This window comes from Budorcas taxicolor, chromosome 2 (genome assembly GCF_023091745.1).
Source record: "Budorcas taxicolor isolate Tak-1 chromosome 2, Takin1.1, whole genome shotgun sequence".
Taxonomy (NCBI): Eukaryota; Metazoa; Chordata; class Mammalia; order Artiodactyla; family Bovidae; genus Budorcas; species Budorcas taxicolor.
Window position 1 is genome coordinate 170032743 of NC_068911.1, and position 9651 is coordinate 170042393.

General features: G+C 51.8%; 1 protein-coding gene across 1 annotated transcript; it reads left to right on the forward strand.

The window, feature by feature from the left end:
• Positions 1–201: 201 nt before the first annotated feature.
• On the forward strand, positions 202–3835 carry IFI6 (interferon alpha inducible protein 6). Its single transcript, XM_052635876.1, has 5 exons — positions 202–269; positions 1678–1781; positions 2146–2220; positions 2307–2456; positions 3578–3835. Exons 2-5 carry the CDS (start codon positions 1709–1711, stop codon positions 3685–3687), a joined length of 408 nt encoding a protein of 135 aa, XP_052491836.1. The 5' UTR covers positions 202–269; positions 1678–1708; the 3' UTR covers positions 3688–3835.
• The last annotated feature ends 5816 nt before the right edge of the window (positions 3836–9651 follow it).

The following is a 9651-nucleotide window of genomic DNA, read 5'->3' on the forward strand; positions in this document are numbered from 1 at the left end:
CCAGCTTGAATTACGTCTTTTAGCCACTAGGCAGCTCAGCAGAGATGCTGTCCGTGAGCAGAACTGGAAGGGAGGAGAAAAGATGCCGCAGGGCGCGAGAAACTGAAACGGGAAAACGAAACTGGAAACTCTGATGCTGATTGGCCACTTAGAGGCAATCTGAAAGGGCTATAAAAAAAACCAGCCTGAGGAGTGTTACTTCACTGCTGTTCCCTTCTAGCAGCAGGCTCCATCCAGGCAGGAAGATTCCTTCTCTGCTCTCCTCCAAGGTAAACCCAGAAGCTCTAAGGTGTGGGTGTCAAGCTGCCAACCTCTGCCAGGCTGCCTGCCTGGGAGCCTCATTCCATAACAGCTAGAATGCCCATTCCTCAGGGAGGCTACACTCCTGAGTGCCTTGGACCAAGACTGGTCTGAAGGGATGGGTTGGTGGGCTTTTAGGGGCTTGGGTTGCAAGCCCCTAAAGAGTCATGAGACTTAGCTTATAGGTGCCGTGTCAGCGATCTGTGGCCTTAACCCTGTCACTTCATTTATCTGGGCTTCAGTTCTGTAAAAATGAGGATCAAGCTACTTTACCTGCCCAAAGGACTGGATGATTTCTGAAACCCCTTTATTATAGGACCTAATGTGATGGTGAGTTTATCTTGGAGGATAGATGAAGTGATTGGAAGCAGATGTTCAAAGTGTGGGTGTGGCATCAGTTAACTGTGGCCTTAAATCTTGACTCTGCTTCTTCCTAGCTGGGTAGGTTCGGAAGTATCCCCTTTCTGAGCTTCAGTGTCCTTATTTATAACATGTGGTTAAGTACAATGGTACCTATTTCATGAGGTTGTTATAGGTATAATTAACCTTGTGCCATAAAGTGCTGAGTAAGTGTTCAGTCCAGGGGAAGTTTTGGGGGAATTTCTGCTTGTTTGTTTTTATTTCAAGGAAAACACATTGAATGAACAAAGATCACATTAAAGGTAAACTGTGGTGGGGGCAGGGAACTGTGTTTCTATTTTGTGGTATAATGGAAAGAGCATAGGTTTTGGATTCTGACGGTCTTGAGTGTGTGTCTAGGCTGCAGGATTTGGGTGTGACCTTGGGCAAGTTCCTTTACCCCTTTCTGCTTTCTGAAAAATAAAGTTAATCTGAGGCAGTATGCGGTGCCTATAAATATTCAATGCATTGGAAGAATAAATCTATCAACAACCATTGTTTAGAAAATCCTATGTGACAGGTACTGTTCTAAACGCTAGGGATACAGCGGTGCACAGTTGCAAAAACCCACAGCCACCCCCTAAAATAGGCTCTATTAACACCCCCACTTTAGGGTTAAGGAAACTGAGGCTCAAAGAAGTCCCAGGTATCCTGCTTAAGGTCACACAGCCAGAAAAAAAGCCAATTACAAAAACCACAGTAAGGATACTAGCTGACTTCTGGTGAAGTACATGCCAGGCATAGTACCAGAAGAGGATTCTCTCCTGTAATTCTCACGACTAATAGAGTGGCAGAAACATCAGCGCCGCTGGTGCAGCGAGGAAACGAAAAGCCTGTGGCTCCTTAGAGGGGGTCCTGGGCTCAGTTCAGAGGATCCTGCTGCTTTTTGTGGACTCATCCTCCGATTGAAAGGGAATTACCACCGAACGGGCGTGGTTCCAATAAGGGGACCGTCTCTTTCCTCTGCCCCTAACCCAGATACGGTGACAAAGCCTTGAGCTGCGCCACCATGCGGCAGAAGGCGGTATCGCTGTTCCTGTGCTACCTGCTACTGTACACCTGCGGCTGCTGCGGGGAGGAAGGTAAGGATCTTGGGGCACCCAAGGATAAAAAAGCGGAGAGTTTCAGGATCCCTCGTTTAGAGACCCAGGCATGCTTCTGAATGTGAGGAGCTATTCCAATGGACAGCGCGGGGCGGCGGGGGGGCGGGGCTCCCTGTAGCCAAAGTCCCAGGTTCGAATCTCTTCTCTGTCCGTTGGTCCGTTCTCTTGAAATGTATTCAAGCCAGTTCTGTGCCAGGCCTGGCGACCTGGGAAAAGCCGCTATCCTTCATTGAGGAGCTCCAAAATGGGAGGATGGTGGTCCTACCTGTCCGGGTGGTCTGGAGCTTCGGGCACCGAATAGGGGACCTTGCTCCCCACTGGAATTTGTCCATTCTCCTTCCAGACGGAAAAAGACGCTCAGAGGAAAACAGCGACTCGAGCTTCTGGGGCATGGTGACTTACATGGCCGTCGGAGGCGGTAGGTCTGCAGCGAGGGGAGCGTGGGAAGATGCGGACGGGCCCTGCAGCCGGCGTCCCTCACCCACCGCCCCCCTCTTCCTCCAGGACTCATGGCCGCGGCACTGCCCGTGCTGGGCTTCGCGAGCACCGGCATCGCCGCCAACTCGGTGGCCTCCTCACTGATGAGCTGGTCGGCCGTGGCGAACGGAGGCGGAGTGCCGGCCGGGGGGCTGGTGGCCACGCTGCAGAGCCTGGGTGAGTCCGGGCAGGGTTCCTGGAGGCGGGAACACCCAGGCCAGGGGCCTCCTTTACTGCCCTGAGCCCTTTCCACAGCCTAACTCGGCTCTACACACCGTGGGGAAACTGAGGCACCCTCCTGGGGATTAAGGAATTGACTCAAATTCTCCCATATAGTTAGTACCACTGCCAGTATTCAAGCCCAGTGAATAGGCCTTCTTGCTTTCAGCCTGTAACGCCGGAGGCCTCACTGATGCTCTGGCCAAGTCACAAGTCTCAGTTTCCCCATTAACCAGGATAGGCATCCTCAGTTTATCACTTTATGAATCTCATCCATCCCAGAAAATCAGAGTGGCAACGAACCGGGGAGAGGTGACCCAATTCAATCTCATGCGCAGCCTGGTCTTGCATTTCTTGAGCATCGTGAAGGGGACAGACACAGAGCACAGGGTGGTGCTTCTGGAAAACATGCTTTCACTTCTCTCTCTGTCTCCCCATCCAGCTCTGTCTTTTCTTTTTCCCTCTCTCCCTCTCTCTGAGGCCTCCCACATCCTTCAGAAAAACCACCCCTGACAGACTGCCCCTCTGCCTTCCCCTCCATCTTCCCCTGAGTTCTGGATGACAAAAGCCCAAAGAAGCAGCCCAAGAAGATGGCCCTTCTCGGAGCGGGCAGCGGGAAGACAGCCCGAGCCACACCCCCAACGGTGGGAGAGGAAGGGTGTGGGCAAGCCCAGCAACAGTCCTGTGCTGTGAGACGGCTGTCCTCTCACGCGTCACAGGGTTGTGACAGGTTGTCCTGTCACACATGGCACTGGCAAGGTTGACATGTCTCACTTGCAAACCACCAGCTCCCACTGAGGCCTCCACCAAGGAGGCGGTCAGCATTACTAATAGCACAGCGTGTCCACCGCAGACGTGAAGAGAATGCGCTCTTATTTTTGTCATTTTCATCTCGGATTTGAGATGGCAAGTTGGGAGGGTGGCGACGGGAGTCCCTTCGCAGGAGTCCTGTCCCCTCTGGGCCTCTGTTCCTCTAGCTGGAAATAAAAAGGGTACACTTGACCCGTTGTTTCCCGACATTTGGATTCCCGGGCCTGGTGCCTGGGCTCCAAGGGACTCGGCTGTTGTTTGCATTACAGGCGCTAGCGGTGGCAGTGCCCTCATGGCCAAGATCGGGGCCTTTTTGGGCTATACTGTCCACAAGCAAGTCGAAAGCAGACAGAGAAGAGAAGAGAAAGAAAAAGAGTGAGCAGAGAGAAAGGAGAAGTAGCCAGCAGCTCCCTGGAAGCCCCGCCTTCCTCCTTGTCTTCCTTTTCCAGCTGCAGTCCAGAGCTTCCTCTGTCACACTTGGCAATGACTGAGGTAAAAAAAAAAAACACATACACACAGAATAAACGTCTCTCAGAAAACACTCAGTCCTGCTGTGAGTCGTGGTTGCTATGAGAAGCCCAACAAGATCTGGCTCTGGTCTGCCTCATCCACACACCCCACCCCCATTTCCCTCCCTAGAGCCCATCACAGCTCCTGGAGCACGACCAGCTGGTTTTGCCTCTGAGCCTTGGTGTGTTCTGGTCTCTTGGCCTAGGACATCCTTCTGAAGCTCACAACCCACCTCAGACATACCTCGTCCTCTGGGACTCCTTCCTGGCAGAGCCTTCCTGCTACCCCTGTCACAGCCTGGGCGCCCAGGCTGCATTTCACAGGGTGCCTGGGGAGGCAGATTCTGTTCTCAGTGAGTGAAGCTTCCAGCTACGTCCCTGATCAGGCAGAGATGGAGAAGCCAGATCTCTAGTCCCCAAAGAAGCGCTAGAGGGGTCTCCCTCAGATAAGGCCAGACCTTTGTCATGGGGAAACGGTTTAAGAGCAGCTTTTGGGGGGTAGGGGTGGTCAGCAAGGCCTCCCTTCCTTTAGAGAGCTCTGGGGACAGGGTGGGGACTTTGCAGCTGGAGCCCACACGCCTTCTGAGGGGGAAGGGGAGCCCCAGCCCTTGGGAGGATCTGAGGTTCGGGAGGCCTGTCCAGGGAACTAGAGTGCCAGGACCTCAGCAGGGGGGAGAAAGGCAAAGAGGCCCCAGAAACCACTCTTCAGTAAAGCTCCAGCTGGTTCTGGCACTAATGCAGAAACAGACTCTGGTTCTGGCCTGAGTGGGTGTGCCAGCCTCGATTCCAGACCAGCCTTCTAGAGAGATCCGGATCCCCAGGGAAGTGGCCGTGTGTGAACCACAAACGCCGGTCACTAAAGGGCCCAGCCAGCTGTCCTCAGGCCTCCCCCACCCCGCCCCACTTCTAACCCAGAACTTCCCCTTCAATTGCCAACATGCAGAGGCGGCTAAGAGGCTATATCGCTCCTGTCTCCAGGTCCAACGCCACCCTGCGGGTGGCAAACGGTTGGCCCCAGCTGGCTCGCCCCAGGGCACCAGAGAAGCTGGGTTTGTGAAAGAGGGGGCACAGGTGCTGGAGGCCCCACTGGCACCTCAAACACTGTCTCCACAGTTTGTTCCAGGAGCGGAAGCTGAGCTGAGTGCCCTGCCCTGAGAGTCAGCACAGGGCATCAGCTGAGCCCCGCCTCAGTGGGCTTCTGCCCATGTCTCAGGCGTCACACTCCCCCAGGCGTGCTAATTGCACCCCAGTTTGTCCACAGAGTCGATATCCCAGAGACGGAAGTGTGTTCCCTAAGCCCCTTCACAGAGGGCACTGCATCTCACTCATATCGCCTCCCCAGTGCCTGGCATACAGCAGGTGCTCAATATATGTGCATAGAATTGAACTTGAGGCCAGTCTCTTTCCATCCACCTGTCCCTTCACCTCCCTCAACCTTCATGGGAGGCAGGGGCTGGACCGCTTGTTCTTTTCCTGGGGAGCTCTTGATAATACCCGCTGTCACTGCCATGCAGGCCTCAACCCCCTTTAACGCTGTGGTCAGGTAAACACAGGCCCCTAACTTTTGCTCAATATTCTCTAGCACAGGTGAGGCTGAGTTTTCCATGAAGCAGTGGAGCAGAGTGGTTAGGGGTGTCCCTCTGGAGTCCCACAGACCTGGGTTCAAAGCTGCCCTGCCCTCTCCTACCATGCTTCGTGCCCTGCACAAGTTCCCTCACTGCCCTGTGCTGCACTTCCCTTCCCTGTAAACCGAGAACAATCATAGCCTCTGTGTGTTAGTTGCTCAGTCGTGTCTGACTCTTTGTGACCCACGGACAGTAGCCCACCAGGCTCCTCTGTCCATAGGATTCTCCAGGCAAGAATACTGGAGTGGGTTGCCATTTCTTATGAGAGTAGATGAAATCATGAACAGAGTTTAGCACGATGCCTGACAAATGCTAAACACTCAGTAAGTGTCCATTATTATGACTAGGGACCTGCATAAAGCAAAGAGGAAATAGCCAAATAAAACCAAGAATTAGATAATCTAACTTTGGAGCCTAGGTTTACTTTCTAGTGCTCACAGCCCTGGATCTTCTTTCTTCCTGAGGGTGGGCATCCTGCCCCCAGGGGCATACACCGTCCTTAGATATCATATTGTCCTGAACAGCATTTAAGGCCAGAGAGAGGTGGACCACTCTGGCCCCAGATTTTAGACCTGAGGCCTCAGCAGTTCTCAAGCTGAGTGACACTGGCCATGACCCGTCTTTAAGGTTATCCTGTGCCTATCACAGGATCCCTTTGGGCCGGTACAGGATAACTCTTGACTTTCATTCCACAGCATTTACTGGGCACTGACTCTGTGTCTGGCACTGTGCCAAATATTAAGGACACCGCAGTGGAAGAGACCCAGTTCCTACCTACTTGGAGCCCCCTGCATAGAAATTAGAAGCCCCTCAGAATATTCATGACCTCCCCCCCTTTCTCCTTCCCTGTCACCACCTCCTTGCCCCCATCTCCTTTCACCCATCCTTGTCAACTTTCATGGACCACAATAATCTTGTCTATAAAGTATGAGACAGAATGATGAGCGTAAACCCAGAATTCGCTAGTGCACCAAGTCAGGAGTCGCTAATCACCTTTGGACTCCTCCTTGGCAATGGTCTTCAGAAAGACACAACACCAAATCCTGGTCCAGCTCCAGAGTGGGGCACTCAGGCAGGTTACTTGCCTTCCTTGAGTCCCAGCTTCCTCATTTTTAAAACAAGGGGAGGTTGGACATCAGAGTCTCTGGGCACTTCCTGCTCTAAAACTGCCGAGCCTGAAGCACAGCCTTCTGAATCCCCTATGTCTGTCAGGTCCCAGCCCTCTGAGATTTTATTTTTGGAAGTGGCCAAAAGCCACCTTGTGGTGCCAACTTCGGTGACTAAGGTGGGTGATGGTGCTGAGAGATGCCTATTTGGTCACAAAGAAGGGTGGCTAGAAACTAGCAGGGCCGTTCCTCACTCTGGGACCGCACCCTAACACAAATCCAAAAATAGATCCCATCTGCGTGGCTGACTTGATGGAAAACAACGTTGAGGTCCTCTGACATCATCATTTCTCTCTGGACCTCAAGATCCTAGGCTATAAAACAGAGGAAGGGGAGAGCTGGACTCTCATTTACACCTAGAATGTCTTTCCAAAGAGCTCAAGTTAGAGGTGTCTTGCTCTTTGATAAAAATCCCTTTATCTAGAGATTTATTTTATTCTTTAAGGAGCCCCCTGGCCCCCAAGACCCTTGAAAGTCCACTCACTCCCTCTCCCGGCAGGCTTCCCACAGTCCCATTGTGCTATGCACAAGTATGACCACCAGGTGTCAGTGCCGTCTCAGCCTGAAAGCCGCCTCAGCCTGACTCATCCTCCCGCAGCTCCACTGTGATCAACAGCTCTCCCTAGGGCCAGCCCCACCAAGGATGCTAGAGACTAAAATGATTCAGGCTCTGCGCCGGCTCTGCGGCAAGAGCTCCTGAAGCTCACAGGAGTGGTCAACTCTGAGGATGCCTGCAGGGCTGCCCTCTCCTCTCCTTCCAGGCCCTCGGTCCTGCAATGCTGGGATTTCCAAACTCCTGACCACAGCAATCAGGACACCCTGCGACCAGGTTTCACTTCCAGGCTCACAGCCTGTGCTCCTAGACTTGAGTCATGGGGGATTTAAAGACAATGAGAGGAGCACTCCACACAGACCCTTCTTGTCTGGGCGGGAGATGGTGATGCCCGGAACAGGGCATCTCTGGACCCAGCCTTGAAGGGGGCCTGGGCCAGGAGACGGCTTGGGTCAGCAGTAGCTGGAGGGAGTTGAGGCAGAGGAGGCCTGTGGCTTCCTGTGAAGAACTGAAGAGCCACTTCCTTTAAGCTAGCCAGTTGTGGGGGAGGGGCAGAAGGTTAGGGAGCATGAACTTCCTGGCTCAGGGGGAGAAGAAGGCCCTAGGAAGACCCTATGAAGAGACCCAGAGCAGCCTTCTATTTCCTTTCCCTCTGTGGTTTCCATGAAACAGACAGGACTGACAGGCAAGGTCACACCTTTTCCAGGTTCTGTGAAGCCACAGGGAGGTCAGATTAGGGGAGGCTCATTTGTACCAGATCAGTAAAAGAATGGGGTCTTGATGGCTCAAAGAAACAGGCCCAAAGGTACCTCCAGGTATGTAGGAACCTAGGCTAGACATTTGACCAAAGGGGCCACCTACCCCCACCGACCTTCCAATGATAGCCTTCTTTACTCTGGGGTCTCCACTCAAATATCACCTACTCTGAGAAGCCCTCCTTGACCACACTTTAAAGGAGCCTCCTTTTTTCTCACTACCACAGCAGTTTCCAAACTTATCTACAGCTGGAATTACCTGGAGGGATCAAAACATACTGATATGTGTCTTACCCACAAAAATTGTTATTTAACTAGTTTGGGTGTAGCCTGGGCTTTGGAAGTTAAAAAAAAATTCTCTGGGTGATTTTTATGTGCAGACAGACATGTGTGGGAACCACTAGGCTAGCATGTCATCCTGTTTTAATTTTCTGTATAAGGCCAGTAAAGAAATGGAGACTTGGACGTCCTTGGTGGTTCAGTGGTTAGAATCTATCTGCTAATGCAGGGGACACTGGTTTGATTCCTGGTCTGGGAAGATTGCACATCCCTCAGGGCAACTGTGCCACAACTACTGAGCCTGCATTTTACAGCCCGTGCTCTGCAACAAAAGAAGCCACCGCAATGAGAAACCTACACATCGCAGCTAGAGAGTAGCCTCAGCTCACTGCAATTAGAGAAAGCCTGCATGCAGCAACAAAGACTCCACACTGCCAAAAATAAATAAATGTTTTTTAAATAAAGTTTTAAAAAGAGAACATCTTCTTTTAAAAAATTAAAAGAATGGAGCCTTGGTTGCTTCAAGAAACAGACCCAAACACTCAGCCCCAAATTCAAGTCTAAGGAACCTCAGAACCTAGTCCCAAACACCCAGATCCAAGGTTTTACTTATATCACCTCATTTAATCCTTACCACAATCTCCTTAGGGGTTATTAGGATCCTCATTTCACAGAAAAGAAATGAAGGTAGAGAGATGTCAAGTCACTTCCCAAGGTAAACAGCTGGCAAGTGACAGGCCAGGACTTGAACCCAGTCAGCCTCACTAGGACAGTGCCTGGCCTCCAGAGGGGACTCTATAAGTAACTGCCCAACCAGGGAATTTAATTTTAATCTCCTTCTGCCTCCCCCATCCAACCCCATTCAACTGAGCAACCAGGCAACCTGTAGATCTGTTTTCTAATTATTTCTTGAGTCTGTTCACCAGTCTCCACCCACATGGCCCTCCTCTCAGCATCCAGGTCACTACCCTCAGGCCTAGAGGGCACCCACAAAGTCCTTCTAAGAGGTTACCCTGTGTCCACTCTTGATCCTTGTGTTCACTCTTATTAATTATCCACACAGGGCCAAGATCTGAAAACAAAGGAGATCAAGTGACACTTCCCCCAAAAACCCAACCAGTAGCTGCTCATCACACTTAGAATAAAATTCTACTTCTTTAATTTGGCCCTTGAGGTCTTTAATAATCGGCTCCCCCAAATCTCCAGTCTTATCTCACTGTGCCTCTCCTCTCCCAACTCTTTTCCAGCCATACTGGCCTCTTTCCCCTTCCCAGAAACCTGCAAGAGCCTGCCAAGTTCAGTGTCTTTCCACAAGTTCTTTCCTCTGCTTGGAACACTTTTGTCGCTTCAGGAATCAGCTGGAAGGTAACTTCTCCAGAGACCCGAGCCCCCAATCTAAATTCAACACTCCTTTATTCCGGCAGCCGGTTCCGTATGTTGCTAGAATTGATCACGG